At 39.9% G+C, this 18,683-nt stretch overlaps 2 protein-coding genes across 3 annotated transcripts in view; both read left to right on the plus strand.

Moving 5' to 3' along the window:
* Positions 1–2,485: 2,485 nt before the first annotated feature.
* idh3b (isocitrate dehydrogenase (NAD(+)) 3 non-catalytic subunit beta) lies at positions 2,486–12,187 on the plus strand. Of its 2 annotated transcripts, none has more exons than XM_085353108.1 (11): positions 2,486–2,546; positions 5,199–5,372; positions 5,754–5,874; positions 6,023–6,083; positions 6,166–6,298; positions 6,685–6,818; positions 6,946–7,048; positions 7,304–7,450; positions 8,629–8,723; positions 8,904–8,964; positions 11,731–12,187. In XM_085353108.1, exons 1-11 carry the CDS (start codon positions 2,505–2,507, stop codon positions 11,806–11,808), a joined length of 1,149 nt encoding a protein of 382 aa, XP_085209234.1. In that variant the 5' UTR covers positions 2,486–2,504; the 3' UTR covers positions 11,809–12,187. The 2 variants fall into 2 exon arrangements, with proteins under 2 accessions (XP_085209234.1, XP_085209233.1); XM_085353107.1 differs by lacking the exon at positions 11,731–12,187 and adding an exon at positions 9,845–11,708.
* A 1,828-nt stretch (positions 12,188–14,015) lies between these two features.
* Positions 14,016–18,683, plus strand: part of ptpra (protein tyrosine phosphatase receptor type A) — a 30,833-nt gene continuing 26,165 nt past the window's right edge. Inside the window, exon 1 of the mRNA XM_085353088.1 lies at positions 14,016–14,421. The gene's annotated coding sequence lies outside the window, so the exon portion shown is untranslated. The remainder of the gene's footprint in view (positions 14,422–18,683) is intronic.

An 18,683-nucleotide genomic window follows, 5' to 3' on the forward strand; every position in this document is an offset into this window, starting at 1 on the left:
ACTAATCAAAATGGCCAGGTTTGCCTCATTTTGAGGCATATCATGTGCTACAGCCAGGTCACAGAGTCTTTTTTAATTTTTAAAAAGATAAACATATAGAAACAACATTTCTAATTCCTCAAAGAATGTTACCCTGTTAGTAAATATATATAATCCAGGAATCTATTTCTAGATGAATGTGTCATCTAGAAATAGAGTTAAAACTAAAATAAGGAGGTGAGTTTTGCGCAATCATTTGATTGCCTGAGAGGCCTGACTCAGGGTAGTAAAGCTCGCTGTCTGAGACGCACTCCTTTGGGCGCCGTGGATTTGTGATAGCATGAGTAACCAAATGAATTGCCCGGAAAGGTAAATGAAGAAAATCTATCTACAGTCACTTGTAACCTGTCCCTTATCTGTAATTCCATAGTGGTGATGTTATAAGCCTGTGCTTATTATTTGCATGAGTGTAGGCACTCACTTGCTTGGAATAGGACTGGGAATCCCCTGACCTATTTATGATGGGTCCATTTGAGAGTGTGGACCTCTGCAGGCTGGGAGGTCAGTTCCATAATCATAATTGTGCAAATTCTCATGACCATTGATCAACAACCACTGACCAAAACCCACTGATCAAAACCCACTGATCAATGGCCACGAGTACCATTCACAGAGAGTTGGGGAATGGCTGCAATCACAGCATTGTAAGATGGCGAAAGATGTACCCTTAGGCCCCCTCCTCGATTCAGAGATGGTCTTTCCCTTTTCACGTAAATGGCCTCCTTGACTCCGCGCTCAAACCAGCGTTCCTCCCTGTCCAGGATTTGTACATCCTTATCATTGAAAGAGTGTCCACTGGCCTGTAGGTGTAAATAGACTGCAGAGTCCTGGCGAGGTAGCTCTTCTGTGTTGTGCCGTCCGCTTCGCCAGAGGTTGTTTGGTTTCCCCGATGTATAAATTCTGGCAATCCTCCTGGCACTTAACAGCGTACACTATGTTACTCTGTGTCGGGGGACACACATCCTTGGGGTGGACCAATTTTTGGCGCAGCTTGTTTTGGGGTTTAAAAGCCACAGAGACTCGGTGTTTAGAAAAAATGCGTCTCAACTGTTCCGATACTCCTGATACATAAGGGATCACTACAGGTTTTCGCTTGGGCAGCGGTTGTCCTTCTCTCCTGGATCGGCTGGAGCTTTCTTTAGGTGCCTTTCCAGCTTTGACAAAAGTCCAGCTGGGATAACCACATTTACTCAGGGCCTTCTTGATGTGCTGTTCTTCTGCCTCCCTGGCCGCTGTGTCTGTGGGGATGGTGTTCGCTCTGTGTTGTAGCGTCCTGATGACACCCAGTTTGTGCTCCAGTGGATGATGAGAGTCAAACCTTAGATACTGATCCGTATGTGTAGGTTTACGGTACACGTCAGCTTTTAGATGACATCTCTCACCTTCTCAACAAAATCCAGGGTGTTCTGGATGTGGTGTTCAGAGCTGCCTACCAACGGGTTGAAGATCGAAGCCAGAAACTTGGAGATGTTATAGGTGACAGAGTTGATCATGCAGACAATCGGTCTTAAAGGTGCACCCTGTTTATGTATTTACACCTACAGGCCAGTGGACACTCTTTCAATGATAAGGATGTACAAATCCTGGACAGGGAGGAACGCTGGTTTGAGCGCGGAGTCAAGGAGGCCATTTACGTGAAAAGGGAAAGACCATCTCTGAATCAAGGAGGGGGCCTAAGGGTACATCTTTCGCCATCTTACAATGCTGTGATTGCAGCCATTCCCCAACTCTCTGTGAATGGTACTCATGGCCATTGATCAGTGGGTTTTGGTCAGTGGTTGTTGATCAATGGTCATGAGAATTTGCATAATTATGATTAAGGAACTGACCTCCCAGCCATTGTTGGTTTCAGTCATTATGCAAATGTACTGTTTATAAGGTTGGGGAAACTTGCAGTCAGCTGAGACTGAAGAAGTCACTTGGATGAGTGACGAAACATTTCTCCCACAAAACGCTACGTCCAGATGAACAGAATCAACTTTTGGAGAACTCATCTGTGTAATTTTGGTCTGAGCATATGATGTGTCCTCTCCCAGGACATTTTAATCAACACACAAATCCTTTATTGCATTCTGGTGATGTTTCTTTTTAATAATGAGAGGGTCATGTTGAGGGCCCCAAGCTCCAACTCAACTCAATGACAGCTCTGTCAGGATCACCTTAATTGAGGGGGTCGTTCAAGTTCAAATTCTGTTTGAAATGTTTTTTCTAACGCTCTGTTTTGTTTTGTTTTCTGTTTTCTGCTAATTTCATTTATTTATTTATGTATTTATTTCAGACTGGCAATGTGATAGCACTGTGACATGTAAGGTGAGAACCAGGTTTGAGTACCATCTGGTTTATGGAAATTGGTCTCCCCGTGGAGTAAGCGGTAGTTTTACGTTCTCCCCTGCAGGTGGCGCCATTGTCCCATTATTACCCCTCCACCACAGAAGAAGTAGCCCAGTTGCTTCGTGCCTGTGACGATGGCGGTCGTCTTGAGGGGAAGTTTAGTAACGTTGTTCAAGGTGAGAGCACAAATTATGTTGACGGGCTTTTTGTGTAAATAGAAAAAAAATGGCTGCTTTAGTCATATTTCATATAAATGCAGCAAAGAGACGTTTACGCACTGAGTGTTGTCATGTGTTTCTTACGTGAATGCTAACCATCGTGAGCTTCGTGGACGTCTGCATTACTGATAGAACGATTCTGAAGTGTGTTTCCGTATCTGGAATTATTTTGCTGGACATAGTTCTCGGTTTGTTTTATTTGTCAGTAGATACGCGCCTTAATAAGACATCCTCGTTAATTGAGAAGGTCAGCTAAATTAGCTTAGCCTCCCAGCCTGTGTCAGTTAACCATGTCAGTAACCTCCCTGTCCTTAGTGAACCGTTAGCTACTGCTACTCGTGGGGCTAATCACAAGCTTAGAGACTTGAAGCGAGCAACTCAGACAAGGTTTAGTTTTCAGTCAGATTTCTAGGTGTCAGTAAGAGTGCAAATATATTCAGTGTCTTACTTTAACTTGTAAGATTGCAGAGTTGGCCTTTTAACTTGTTGCCTACAGGTAAGATGCGGGTGAGGGTGATAATCATTCAGGATCACCTTGAAATATACAAACCGGTGACAAAATAAATGAAGAGGACGACAACATAAAGTCTCTTATTAATAGATGCTGGGGCAACACCAGGACAGTTTTACCATGCATTGCTACTGATTCCTAAAGTCTCAGGAACTCTTCCTGGATGGAAAACCACTTTTTCCCCATTGTGGTCGCGCAGAGTGCTGTTTTACCCGTCGATCCAAAACCTCCCTTAGGGTTTTCAGCTGTTGACTGACCATTATTCTCAACGACAATTTTTCATACCACTAAGTAATAAATTTCTCATAGATCTAAATGCAGATGTAACTCTTCCCATTGAAACATTAGTACTAGCCAGTACAGAGCCAGTAAAAAAAATGTCTTTAGCACAGTGCGAAGCTTGTGTCACAGGGATTATTTATACATATACTGACTTGATTATTTGGACAGATGTAATCTGTGGATCAACTATGACTCCAAGAAGAAAGCTCCTCCCCATTCTTTTTGTCTTGGTGGTCAGCAGACAGTAACATCTTCTGATGTTGTAGTGTACTAGTTAACACAATTCACCTAACAAGCCAAAGATTCCGTCAGGAAGGGCATCTGACCTAAAAATCCGTTGAGCTACCCATTGTTGCATGAAAGTTGCTGCTGCTGCTTCTGATTTGCTGATCGAAGCATAAATTCCCATTAACAGTATATGGATGGCAGAAAATAAGGATGGCATAACCTGGCTTGTTTGAGACCGATGCGCCTGCCATCTTTGCTCAAACAATGATCTACAAAGACTTCATCTTTCAAAGTCACCAACACCTTTTCTTATTGCCATTTTCTATTAATACAGAATCACCTGGGCCTGCTTAAAATATTCATATATGCCTCCAAACCTGATTGGAGTTGTGTTATATAGTGCACCTGTGTGGAAACATCTGCATTTGTTGTTTCTTTATTTACGCAGATTTTTTTTTCTCATTTATTTGTCTGTGTATTTACACAAAATCCCCTACTGACATCTTCCCTTATAAAATGCATCTAGGCATCATCCTGAATAGCAATATGCATGAAATTACTATAATATTAGGTGAAATGTAATTTATAATATTATATACAGTGTTGTACCCTCATTCTCTCTTTCTGACTAAAACATGCTTCTCATAAAGTTGGGCTCACGTCATGACATGATGAAATGAGTGAAATAGGAAAAGACATTCCTGCTACACAAAGTTGTTCTCACTTGGTGTTTTTTCTAACAAATGTCTGAACACAGGTGCATTCCCCCAACATTGTTTTATTCCGATAATTTCTAAATGTCTTTATGTTTCAAAATCTTGAACAGATTTTTGTATATACACACTGGGGGGGGGGAGGTCAGAAGCTGTAACAAGCAAACATTGAATGTAACAGATGTAGACAAGTGATTCTGGTGTTGCTTGTTATCAAAAAAGTTCTTTTTGACCAATTGGACACTAACAGACCTCTGACCAATGATCAATGACCAATAATAGTCTTGTTTCAAGTAGGCTAGCTGCTCTATTAACTTCTCTTAGGTCCTAAAAAGTTACCACAAAATGTATAATGTAGGTGCACTGTTTGGTATATGTGCAAATTATATATATATATATATGTAGTATATCTGTCTACAAGCCCATAATAGTTGAGACTCATTGATATACTCAGTGGACTTATATTATCTACCAGTCTGTTGGTATCATCATGTATAACAACTGATTAAAACAATTAAAACTGTAAATAGGCTGGAGAAACACCATTCAATAATGTTATAATTGTTGACATTGTATATGTTGCCCACAAGAAGACACTCTGCAGCTTCCCAGTTGGAACAACCCGTTGATCCAAACTAACTTGGGCAGAGTTGAGCTTAAATGAGTATATAAACAAACATAAATAGATTTAATTAACATGAATCTGTTGTATGTGTCTGAAAGGGAAAAAAATTCTGCAGTTGAGCTCTCGATATTAGGGTTTTCAATGTGTTGATAAGTAATACTATTAGAGAGTAGATATATGGGTTTATAGTATACTGCAGTGTTCTTTGTAATACTGTACCTAGTAAGTGTACCTTTGTTTCCCTCCTTCAGGGCCTGGTCGGTTCCAGGTGTCCACAGTTGGCCTCTCGTCCACTGAGTGTATCTGCTGGTCTCTGTAGTCCAGAAACACCACCGGCCCGTGCTGATGCTACCTTTAAAGTCACAATGGTGCCAGGGGATGGAGTAGGACCTGAACTAATGACTGCTGTAAAGGAAGTTTTTAAGGTACATTTACATAAGATTGACGATGGACTCATAACTGCTTTTTATCCTTATACCAAACATGTTGTCTTCAGTATATCAGGTTTACTGATGATAGAAAATAATAGGGAACTTTTGACAAAAAATACATGTACAGATTTTTTTTTTCTCTGTCTGGTCTGATTTTTTACATTTTTCTTATATTAAATGTTAAGAAGCTCCTTTTTCATCTCGTTGTGTTTTACAAATAATCTCCTTGCTTTACTTTTTCTAAGAAATCATTTTAAATATGGTGCTTAATGTTAAAGTAAAATAGTGCATTAAAACTGAGTAAGATTGTCATTCTTTATGTTGATTTGTGATTTTTTTTAAGAATTTGTGATTTTTCTCCCCATTTTTCTGAAGGCAGGTGATGTCCCAGTAGAATTTGAGGAATTCCACATGAGTGAAGTGCAGAACATGGCCAGCGAGGAAAAACTGGAACAAGTGTTGACCTCTATGAAGAGCAACAGAGTTGCCATTAAAGGTAGTCTTATTTCCTTTAATTCTTTGATTTTTCTCTCACAAAAAAATTGAATCCAATAACAAAAAGCTGATTTAAATGGCTGCACTGAAGTAGTCTGAACTGCAGTGTATTTAGGCTTTAACATGTTGGGGCACGTTACCTTATTTAGGAAAGATTCACACACCCATGGAATTCAAAGGCGAGCTGGCTTCATATGAGATGAGATTAAGGTAAATGATCAAATAAAAAATTGTGTGTTATTATTTGCATATGTCACGTTTAAAAATAACTCTACATCCGTCCACTCCCCAGGCGCAAGCTGGACCTGTTTGCTAATGTAGTTCATGTAAACAGCCTGCCAGGCTACAGCACTCGTCACAACAACCTGGACCTAGTCATCATCCGTGAGCAGACTGAGGGGGAGTACAGCTCCCTAGAGCATGAGGTAAACAGTACTCTTACTCACTGCAATCAGAGCGTAAACAGCAGTTTTACACCCACCTGCAAACACACTGGAAGGTTTGTTTAAGGGTTTTGAAAGAAGCCTTAAACTGGGCATCAGAATATAGTTAAGTCACAGAAATACAGATTAAGCCAGATTTTGATTTGTCCTTTACTTATATTGAGGTTCTTTAACTCTCCTATTTATTCATTTTAATATGAAACCTAGTTTACAGCATGATTATTTACACTTAGACCTCAAAGACTGTCTACAGTCAGGTTATGTGGGAGATTGTTGTTTATAGAACATAATGTATGTGTTCATTTTCTTGCATGATTCTTCGGCAAAATATATTTAACCATATGTTGTCATCCTCTTGTGTTTTCCAGAGTGTAACAGGTGTGATTGAATGTCTGAAGATCATCACCAGAGAGAAGTCACGCCGCATCGCCAAGTTTGCCTTTGACTATGCTACCAAGAAAGGGCGAAACAAGGTCACTGCTGTTCACAAAGCTAACATCATGTGGGTAATTTTTTTTTTCTTTTAAAGGCAGCTTTGTCTTTGTTATTGTCTTATTTTGAAACCATGTACCTCCATTAAGGCTAAAAATTAGCATTACAGTAACTCCTGTCCTCGTATCTTATTTCAGGAAACTCGGTGATGGCCTGTTTCTGCAGAGCTGTGCAGAGGTGGCACAGCTGTACCCCAAAATCAAATATGAGAACATCATCATTGATAACTGTTGTATGCAGGTATAAACAGACTTGCAGTTCCTTCCCTTTGCCTTATTATTATTGTTCTTATTATCCATTACCATTCAGATTAAATAAGTGAATGCTGTCTTTTATTCCTAATTGTATATTTATAACTTAGCGTTTGCTAGAAGTGCTCCATTAAAAAAAAATAGAATAACTGAAGACGTGCACTTTGATTTCACTGCAGTAAATGACCATAGCTGAGCACCGCTGATTCAGGCTTAAATTTGTCATTGTATTATTCTTCTGCAGCTGGTGCAAAACCCTTACCAGTTTGACGTGCTGGTGATGCCTAACCTGTACGGTAACATTATTGACAATCTAGCAGCAGGGTTGGTTGGAGGAGCAGGAGTTGTTCCTGGGGAAAGCTACAGTGCAGAATATGCTGTTTTTGAGACTGTGAGTTTCCAAAACCTCTCGCTTGTTTGTCTTTTTGTTTTGTTTTTTTCCTTGTCCTGATTTTACTTAAAAGCCTATACTTTCCCTTTTTGTATTACTGTATTATTATTGTTTTTCTCTGAACAAAACAGTGGTGTTTACAGCATGACGAACGGTAAAAACTGCGTTTTCTACAGACAACTGTAGCAAACACTTTGCGAGTGAAAAAAGAAAAAACACCCCTTCCCTATTGGTGTTAGAGTTTACCATGTCAGCCAATCAAAAAAATGAAAAGGCAACATGTGACATTTGGTTGTTTAGGGAGAAGGGGAAGTTTTTAGGAGTGACACCGGAGACGGAAAGTGGGCGAGCGAAAGACAGAGAGAGCGAGTTTTCATATGTGAGACATTAGTGACGTTTAGCGTGTTTGGAGGCTGTAGTTAGTGTGCTGTGTAGTTATTGTTTTTTATTATGTGTCAGTTAGACTGCTGAATTTTATATTTGCTCTAAAAAAGCCGTCAAAGGCAGATTCCAGTGTAAACGCTGTTCCCACATGGAAAACTGGACTGATGCACCTCCTGCTGTCAGACCTGCAGGGTTTAGGCCTTTGGTGTTCTCCTCTGTCTTATACTGAACACAAACTACATTTTTTGGACTGGCACAAATAATTTGTGTGTCTTCTTATTTGATGCAGAACACCTGATCGTTCTGTAAATAGACTTAAATGGTTATATAAAAAACGTCTGAGGCCTTGGCTGCATTTTTAGGTAAATAGTACCATATAACTTTGTTGTTTGCAAAACTTGTGCATAATTTTTAGAAATGTACAATTTCTATTTGCATTTCAAGTTAAGAAAATGATTCATTAAACATGTTTGTGGGTTTTACAGTAAAAAATATAACTTTTCTACTCGGATTTTGAATTTTTTTGTCTGAATTTAGATCCACTGTGCTAATATAGTATACCAAAATGAAAAAAATAACTCAAATTTCAGATATTTGAGGTTGTGCTGAAAATAATGATACCAAACAAGGCAAGAAAAACACATTTTAAAGGTGAAATATAGAGGTAAAATCAAAAGTAGTCAAAAACGGCCAATTATACCCTGGACCCCAGAGGGTTAATGGACTGTTGGTTTCTCTGCCCAGATCCTTATACTGCAGTTTTTCATTTCTCGTATCATTTTTTTCTTTTTCAGGGTGCACGCCACCCATTTGCACAAGCTGTTGGAAGGAACATTGCAAACCCCACAGCCATGCTGCTCAGTGCTGCTAACATGCTCAGGCACCTCAAGTGAGTCACCTTCTACATGTTTTTTCATAATGAGTATATCAAATTTTACACAATAGCCTCAAATTGTCTGTCCTAACCCAATATAATCATCAAGATCTTAAACAACCTCAGGCAGCTCTGTTTGTCTGAATGCAGACATGTGTCTGGTCACCTGTTCATTGTGATTATATTGTGTTGCAGTCTGGAATACCATTCTCAAATGGTGTCAGATGCTGTCAAGAGGGTCATAAAACAGGGCAAGGTAAGTGTTAGCTCTGCCCAGTCTGTGCTGCATGCAGGCTTTGAATGATAAGACCACCACTATGGTATATAAATCCAGAAGCATTAACATTATTAACACCAAAAGAGCTGCTTTTTCTGTATGTTTTACTTCCACTTTTTCAGTACCTCTAACAGAGTAAAATAACAGCTGATAGCTCTGCAATATGTGGGCAAATAAAGTCAGACTTGTATATTCTAAATCTGTGATCTTGGTATTGTGGGTCAATAACTGCTGTCTTTGTGTACACAAAGTCTCAAAGAGAACCTCTAAAGAAAATGGTGATAGAAACGTAATGTAAATCATTGATTACATTACACTTGCCTTAGATGAGCTTGCCTTAGAGCTCTGCCTTGCAGTCTAAGGCCAACAACATCATCTTAAATCTCAGTAGTTCTTGGCCTACAAATAACTCATCCTAACTGTTTGTATACTATACCATAGTGTGTTAAAGAGCCTTTGAATTCCTACTTTTAAGTCACTCTTAGCTCCTCTCTTTCAGTGCCTTCCTTGCTTAATTTTGTCCCTCTTTTACATGTTCAGGATTGTATGGGTTTGTTAACAAAATTATGTCGTAAATTCCTTTTTAAACTATTTTGGACTAAAAAGCTGCATCTGCTCTGTACTGAAACTAACATGCACTGACACAAACATGCACATGAAGGTGGTCAGACTTTGTCCCCTAGATGATGATAATAAACACCAGCTTGCAGGGTAGTTTATCATTAAAGTATTATTATTTTTATTATTACACTGTCTGAATGCTCATTTTCTCCCATCTGCTTTAATTTCCTCCACCTCCTTGTACCCCATTGCCATCTGTTTGTGTGTGTATACATTTGTGTGTTTGTGCAAATTCCAGGTACGGACACGAGACCTTGGCGGATACTGTACCACTACCGATTTTGTGCATGCTGTTGTGGAAAACCTGCGTCACCGACCCATTTACTAAGATATTTCATCATAGACCTCGCTGACTGACTCCTTTTTCCCTAAATCTGGACGTTGTTCTTAACATGGTCTGGATGCATGTTAAGACACCCTCCCCACCCACCCACCCCAAATGCCAGCTCACTGAGAGCTGTACTATACATTTCTGACATAAGTTGCATCATAATGACATTAGTTCTGCTGGCTTGCTTGTAGATCCTCTTCTGTTAAGCTTTGACATCTGTTGATTTGGGATTAAAAAGTATACCTCATGATGTTTTGCATCACACAGCTAGACCTCCTGTTTCCTGTATTCATGTATTCATTCCTGTATTCTGCCCTCACAATCTTTTGTCCATTTGCATCTTTTTGTTTTTGGAGTTTTGAACTGATGAGTTCATAAAGACGATTTCTTCGCACATTGTGGGAAACGCATCTTTTTTTTTTTTTCTTTTCACTTTTATTATCTAAATGTTTCTTCCTGTCCCATCGGTCTCGCATTTCATTGAAAACTTGCTGTAAAGCCACCAGTCTTTTAAAAAGTTTGTATCGCCTTTTTTCAGAATTGGTCTAAAAACTAACTAACTCAGTAACAGTACAACGCTGCTACAAATTACTGCACATTTAAATAAAACTGTAATTTCATTATTGCAGCACTATAAATTCAACTATTGGTGCTGGGATTTCCTGTTCACTGTAACCTGGCGTAATTAAAAACATAATTGGCAGCTGTTGGGGAAACTGATATGAAAGATCAGTATCTTTGTGCATCAAAAAAAATTAAATGGCAGCATTAGCTTGCATTAGCCATTCACAATCAAAGTCACCATTGTTGTAGCATGTAGTTTATTAAAAAGAGTTATTTAAGCACATAGCAGAAGAATTTGTTACATGATTATACAGAAATCAGCCATAACATTAAAAACATTAATATTATTTGGATCCTTACTGTGGTGCTGCTCCAAGCGCTGACCATCAGGCTGTGGACATGGGACTTGTCCTGTGGTGTCTGACTTGGATGCTCACAAAGGTTCCTTTGATTTGTTTTGGTGTGATGCAGTGTAGTCAGGGAGAGGCTGCTGCTGTCAGGGAGTGTTGTCACCTTGGAAGGGTGTGCCTCTTCTGTAAAAATGTTGGTGGGAAGCAACAAATAAAACCTCCCAACAAATGCTCTCACAGCACATTGATCAATGTAATTTACATTTTAATTGGTTTTGATGTTTTTGCTGATTGCTGTATGGCATTTCCTGGTTTAGTCTTCTTTTTTTTCCCCACCATAAAGTCAGCACAGTTATAACTGCTACACTAAGGTTCAATCATCCTGTCCATCTCGCTTTTGGTACCATTTTGCATCAATTTGAAATGGAAGCTTGCTCACCAAAAATAAAAAAAATACTTTTTCAGTATACAGTGTTTGTGTGTTGACCTTTGACCCAAGTTCCCCAGTAAAAGCAATATCATGTGCCTTTAGCCAGCATTTAAATTTAAGTATTTCAACAAACCAAGAGTTTCACTCATACTGAACAACAACAACGTGATCTTTCCTGGATCATTAAAATACACTGAAATACTGTATATGGTCATTTGATGTGTTTTAAATCCAAACCTGGACTGGTACTTGAAATAATGTGGGGCCAGAAAAAGAGAGGAAAGTTCAACTGATGCTTTTTTTTTCTTTTCATATCATCATTCACACTGTGTTCATTCTGTGAGTACTGCTTTCAAAGGCTCTCTAACATGCTGACCGTGATACAGAATGTGGACATGTGTTTCTGCAGCTGTGCATATAATAACGTGCTGTCCTTATGTTTGCAACAGGTGCGCACTGCAGATCTGGGGGGCTATGCAACAAGCAACGAGTTCACCCGTGCTGTCATTGCTAACCTGTCGGTCTGAGCATTATGTTTGCAGATCTGTCAGCTGCTGAATCGCACACATTTTTAATTATCTTCCTGTCTTACACGCTTGTACGCACAGTACAGCCCTATCCCCCTACATTCTACACGCAGTGCCCTTCTTATCAGAGCAAAATGCAAATGAAATACATTGTCCACAATGTTTTATTTTTGCTGTTTTACAGTTGATATTTAAACACTTAACGTTGCATCCAATTAAAAAAAAAAGTGGATTGGTGATATTTTTTCTTTTTATTATGGTGCAAAACTTATAATGCTGTTACACTATTTCACACCACTTCCTGACATTCTACTGCCTTGCATGATACTCTAATTTCTACTTAATGATTTTATGTGTGGACATTAACCGGAAGTCAAAACACAACGTATGTATATTTCAATATTAATAAAGTTTTAACTTAATGCTTCTTCATTTATGCTATATGAATAATAAATAAGAAATGGAATATGACATCTTGCGTGCAGAATCCTTGAATGAGCATTATGGAGACTAATACGGTGTTATTAAAAGTTTATTATGGCTGATGGCACATGTCACCTCGCATGAGGATCCTAACTCCCTTCCTGTGTCCAAACATATTCATGGTGGTTTTTGGAGAATTTAAATGTTGGTAAAACTGAGTTTTTCTGGCTGTGTTGGGTGTATCATGGGACAGTGTATGCTCCAAGTCCCCAATACCATTAACTAACAGTTCAATATTAAATATATTTTTTGCCTTCATCTATATAAATTATTAATAAATTGTAGGAAATTTTCCAGCTTTCTCTTTACTGCAGAAGGTCGCAAAAGAGTTATTACAGGTCAGTTATGTGACTATTTTCAGAGGAATAGTTTATGGATGAATTTTAGTAATAAATTTAAAGCATAGAAGCAGCACTATAATGATGCTTCCTTATGATCTTCTCACACCCTCAGACAACATCTCTGCCTGGCCTTGTGCTGCTAGATGAGTGCAACATTTCATAACACTGATCACGTGTACCCTGCCTCTTACCTTATGGTAGCCAGGATAGGCTCCAGACATCCCTGCGACCCTGATAAGGATAAGCGGAAGAGGATGGCTGGATGGACTAGAATACACAATTGTGTTTCCAGGAAGTTTTAATTGTAGTTATTTATATATATAAATGATGGTTCTTACACACAAAAGTTAATCACGGAGTTCCACAGGGTTCTGTGCTAGGGCCCAGACTGTTCTCGTTATACATTCTTCACTTTGGAATTAATATTAGAAAATGCTGCATATACAGATGATACCCGATATTGATACAAATCGTCTGGTTAAACTCCTGGCATGTGTTAAAGATATAAGGGCCAGTAATTTTGTTTTTTCCTCTAGCCCACAGTTTCCTATTGATTATTTTATTAACACATGCTCAAAGAAACACAACAACAGCAAAAAACAATGAAAAATATTTTTTATTAAACTTTCTGAATCTGATGATCATTCCGACTGTTGTAGACAGAAAATGAACTATTTACCCTTTATATGTTACTACTAGTTATTTATTAGTTTCAAAGTGGCTCAGTAAATTATATTTAAAAAATTGTTACCAGTAAAATAAAAATATAATTTAAAATGTATATTATTTTAGTTAGAAAATCAGTTCTCTACCTACTTATCCCTACTAAACCAAGATGTAATACTGAAAACGTCATTAGAAAGGGTAAAAATGTAATAACCTCAGCAAAATAACTTGACTAATAATGAAAGGATAAAAATAATAATAATTTTGCTTATAGGCAAAAGACTATCGCTGGATATATTACTGAATAAAATAGTCTTTAATTATTTGTTAAAAATAAATTACATGGCTTTCAACAAATTACCTTTTCCTCTATTAAACATGTGGGCCCAACCATCAAACTGACGTCACATTTCTGTAATATTGCCCCTGGAGAGTTGCCTCTATATTGCCTCTTTAAAGAATAATCTGATAATTCCCTTTGAAATGTATGTAGATTGGAAAAATGAAGTGGTCTATCATCAATCAGAACAGGTCTCTGGCCCTCAATGCTGTGTTAAGTAGCACTGATGGGGGCCGCTGCAGTGTGGAAGGTGTAAAGTGGATCTGGGCCAGCAGGTGTCGCTGCGGGCTACAGAGAAACACAGCGGAGAAGAGACGGGGCCAGGCCTGGGAATTCGTTCCCCGCTTCCCATTCTTCCTATGCAAACAGACACACAACATGGCGGACTAGAATAGTCGGCCGACGCGCCCGGATACAGCGGATAAACCCTGGGATTTAACATCCAAGAAGGCGAAGAAAATACCCTCCGAAGAGACGCTACAGAAGGGCGAAATTCTAATTTTTTTGGAGGGGGCGCTTTCTTTACCCTGGCTTTAGCGGATAAACTGACTGTGAAGTGTTGGCAGTGCGTCCCAGATCGTGCTTCCCTCCTCTGCTATCACCCTGGTCCCCCCCCCCCCCACCTCCACCCCACTCACACTCTTGGTTCCTGGGGTGTGGAGAAAGGGGCCGGGGTTGAAAACGTGGAAGACAGGATAAATTCCCACTTGGCTTTCATTTTTTCCCCCCTTCTTCTTCTCTCGCCTCCCCCTCCGGTTTCCTTTGGGCTCTACAGGAGTTGTGGTGAGTTTTCTTGTTTTTGTTGCGCAAAGCAGAATCCCACTTGTTACAATGTCGCTCTACGAGCATGTTTCCCCGTGTTGTAACATTGTGTCACCCTCAAACGAGCACTTTCCGTCCCCGTCCCCCCCTTCCTCCCGCTTTTTACGTTACATGATGCCGTTATCGATGGGGGGGCTCGTCCACAGAGCAGCGCGGCGTTTAATGAGTTGTGAGCCTCCCTGTAACGCCTGAACATTTCAGAAGTAGCTCGGAGGCAGGGAGGGAAATTTTGGCGAGAGGGGACTCCGAAGAAAGGAGGGGAGGGGGGAAGCTTTAAGAGAGAGTGCGACAACATTTAAGAAGTTGGTTTTGTTGTGCCAACACAGATGCTGTTGCGCTTACGCTGGAACAAAGAGGGGGTGGAGTGGCGGGGAGAGGGGGTTCCAGGGTTGCCTCACTGGAAAGTACACTTTATTGATCAACGCTTTGTTATTACACGTTCAGAGAGGGAGGGAGTGGAGCTGGCTGGGTGGAGGAGCAAGGGGGGCTTCATGCGACCCACAACAGGAATTAGGTCGCCCTGACGTTAACGTGTATGCTCTGTCACATCACAGCGGCTGCTTTGTGTTTCCTCACCTCTTCAAGATGGGGGGTCTCACATGTGTGCTTTCCCAAACTTTTTTCTTTTTTTAATTATTAATAATAGTCCTCTCTCTTTCTAAGCTTTGGGTGTATCCAAGCATACAATTTTAGTCGTGTGGGTGTTGATGGCTTTTTAAAATTATTATTATTTCAATCCTCTACTCAGACTTGAGCAGTGATTCGTGATTCCCAGCTCATCAGAACACGGATCTTGTTGTAAGGGTTCGCTTGTCATTGCCAGTAGTGGGAATTGACATTAAACATCGGTGGCATAACTGCTGCAGCCGAGCTGAGCATCAGCGAAAGAGTGTGAAAGCCTCAAAGTCAGAGCAGAGAGAGGGGAGAGGAACATCGTCAGGCTGATCGGACATGGCAGAGACTTCCTTGTCATTTCTGGGAAAAGCCTCTGCTACAGAATGTCAGCCTGAAGCTCCGCTTATAATGCTTGGTTCAGTTCACTGAACTGTGGCACATATCTATACACCATGCTTCACCATGTGTGCCTCCCCACAGCAGGCATTCAGCTTCACTTGAAGCCGTCATGTCATGTTAGGACGATCTCAGTGCACAAAACCTCCCAACTCCTGTGAATCTTCTCTCCGGCTTATCCTGACCTCTGTCTGTCAGGCCTGAACATATTCACCTTTCACCCTGTACCCCATTAAAAAACAAACCAAACCAAAAAACTGTAACATCATATCTGCCTGTCAAACATCACCAGCACCTTGAAAGCCGTATTGTGAAAAGAGGGAAAAAGTTTGCTTTGGCAATGCGGCAGAAAAAGGCAGGGCTGTTAGAATCGTGCTCACTATGCCTGTATATATCTTTGCACCTATTCTAAGGAGAGAGAAAAAAATGCGTTATTTCTGTCTTGTTGGGATGCTGTCAGAGTTTTAGCAGAGGAAGTGGAGTGATCATCCTCGCACCACATTTTTCACGATTGGCCTAGTTACTAAAAATAAAATAAGTATAGCTTGAAATCACTTTGTGGGAACTTTGCATCGAGTGTCAATGAGTGGGTGTTTAAAATAATGGCCCGTGTGTTGTGAAATTTCACAATTTCAGGGCTCTGACACAATATTATGAGTTTGCTTTTTGGGTGGGGCTGGAGGTATATTTTTGTTTCCACCTGTGGGCCCTGTATGTTTTGCTGAGGAAGAGCACTGTAATTCAGCCTCTCGCGGGATAAACACTGCTCCATTTAGAGGATTATGATGCATTACAGGGGCCTGATTGGAGCTACATGCGATATGTCAATTGGATCTTAATGACATTTATTCCACAATACAGGAAATGAACCTGTGTGATTACTAATGACTGACTAAATATTGTGCCTGGCTAGAAAGGACGCCATCGAACATCCTTCAGCTTTGCCCTGCCTCTCTGCTGAATGGAAATAGTAATTATGTAATATCTTCAAGTTATTTAGTCAAATGTTTCTTTAAAATCTTCTTGATTCCGGCTGACTGGTGTTTCTGGTCGCTCACGCTCATAGCAACGATTAACAGTGGGTGTTTTTGTACATGGAAAAGTACTTTGGATGTGCAAAGAGGTTCTTTTGATTTTTGTAAGCTCACGTGGGTCCACGTCAGTCAGGAGGATCTGGTTGCCACCTTCCTTTTCCACCATAGTGTGTTAAAGCAGTGCTGTTTCTCCCTTTTGGGGGATGTTAGAAATCAACATAAAGGATTACTCTTGGCTGTACTGCAGTACTGTAACTACAGCTACATGAATACCTTTTTTTTCCTCATATGGCATATGTGTTATTATAGCCAGTAATTGGGTTTAAAACTTTTTTGTGTGTGATTTCTGTTCATAAAAAGCAAGAATTTGGAGCCATGTTGCACATTTATGTTGTGTTAGGTTTTCACTTTATTTCAAATGAGTGCCTATGATTCACACTGAAGCTATATGTATTAATATTTGCCATCGGCCTGCCAACAAGACTTGTTTTGTCCTGCTCTGGAAGAAGGGGGGGAGTGCTCAGAGAGCCTGTAAGCAAGTGAGTAGTTTTTCAGTGCACCACCTAAAGGTGAAGCTGGACAAAATGGATTTTAAAGAGAAGCCAAGTCATGATGTTGCTTTGAAGTCAAGTCCCCGGTGATTATGTTATTATCTTAGATGGTTTTGTTATCTTTCAGAGGAAAAGGAGGGGACGGCTGCAGTAGGATGACTACTTCAGATATCAGAGCTGTCATTTTGGGTTTCCATTGATAGAGATCCAAAATAACCAAGGGATAGTTGGCAAGTGTTGCTGGGAAATTGAGCAATGCCACCCTGTGCATGTAAACCTGTATATGTGTATTTTTTTGTATAAGCAGTACTTAACCGATCATGGAGATGTTTATTTACTTATATATTGCAAATTAGAGCTTTTTTTTCCTTAAATATTTCCTTTCCTTAAGATTTTTTTCTGGATGTTCCAATAACTGCTTTATGGTTTTGTTGTCATGTGACAAAATTAAATTAAAGAGCTTAAAGGGAATAAATCAATAGGACATAAAATGTATTGAAATTATCCGCAACTTGACCACAGAGTAAAACATCAGTAAAAGTAAATGAGTAATTTCTAATGCAGTAATAGCCTACTCATTGATGGGGGCTGTTTTCTGTATTTACTCCTTTGTATACGTGTGTCTACATTTTACTATCATCAACAGATGGTATCGGCTCAGCAGCAAATGTGGATAGAGGGGCCTTTAACTTGACACCTGGTTAAGGTCAATTTTATGGGGTGTTATTAAATTCTATACCCCCTATGTTGTATTATAAAGAAAACATGTAAGAATCAAACCTTCAGCTCAAATTTGGCGACCTCAGACATCAGACCAAGCTTGTATAATGACGGAACGCAGCAGGATGTCCTCACAGCAACCCCTACACACACACACACACACACACACACACACACACACACACACACACACACAGATTTTGTGAGTTGTATATAACTAAGTGGTCACTTAGGAGAACAGGCTCTACTGTATTGTATGATGTTCATTATTTAAGAATGAAAAGTGTGGTCCTGTGGTGTAGTGGTTAACATATTACACATCAGATTCCTGCTTTGAGACTGGGAGGAGATATAAACTAGTGGGATGGGTGTTTTTCATCAGGAAGAACATCTACTGTAAAATCTGCCTATACAAATACGGGACTACAGCTGCCTCTCATTTCTTAATACATAGGACATAAAACAGCTCTAACAAACTTGAAAAGTGAGCGGTCCCCAACCCCCGGGCCTCGGACCGGTACTGGTCCGTGAGTCGTTTGGTACCGGGCCGCGAGAGTTGAGGCTCAGGTGTGAAATGTATGGTTTTCAGGGTTTTTATCAGTTTTCAGCTTTATTTTGTTACCATTTTTATCATTAACTCGGTTTTCCTGGGTCTTTTCACGTGTGTTATGAATAAATCTTTTTTTTCGGTACCGGTACTAGTTTTATTTTGTTGTATTTATCCGTGACACCTTAAAGGCCAGTCCGTGAAAATATTGTCGGGCATAAACCGGTCCGTGTTGCAAAAAAGGTTGGAGACCGCTGTTTGGTGTGACCACCTTTAATTCTTCAATAAAACTTTGGCACTTATGTTGTTGGTACAAAACAATTTAATGCCTAACAGACTGATTTTTTTGGGGGGGGGCGG

This window comes from Diplotaxodon limnothrissa, linkage group LG5, assembly GCF_057381915.1.
Source record: "Diplotaxodon limnothrissa isolate DT_005_m linkage group LG5, D_limnothrissa_male_GT1.1, whole genome shotgun sequence".
Lineage (NCBI taxonomy): Eukaryota > Metazoa > Chordata > Actinopteri > Cichliformes > Cichlidae > Diplotaxodon > Diplotaxodon limnothrissa.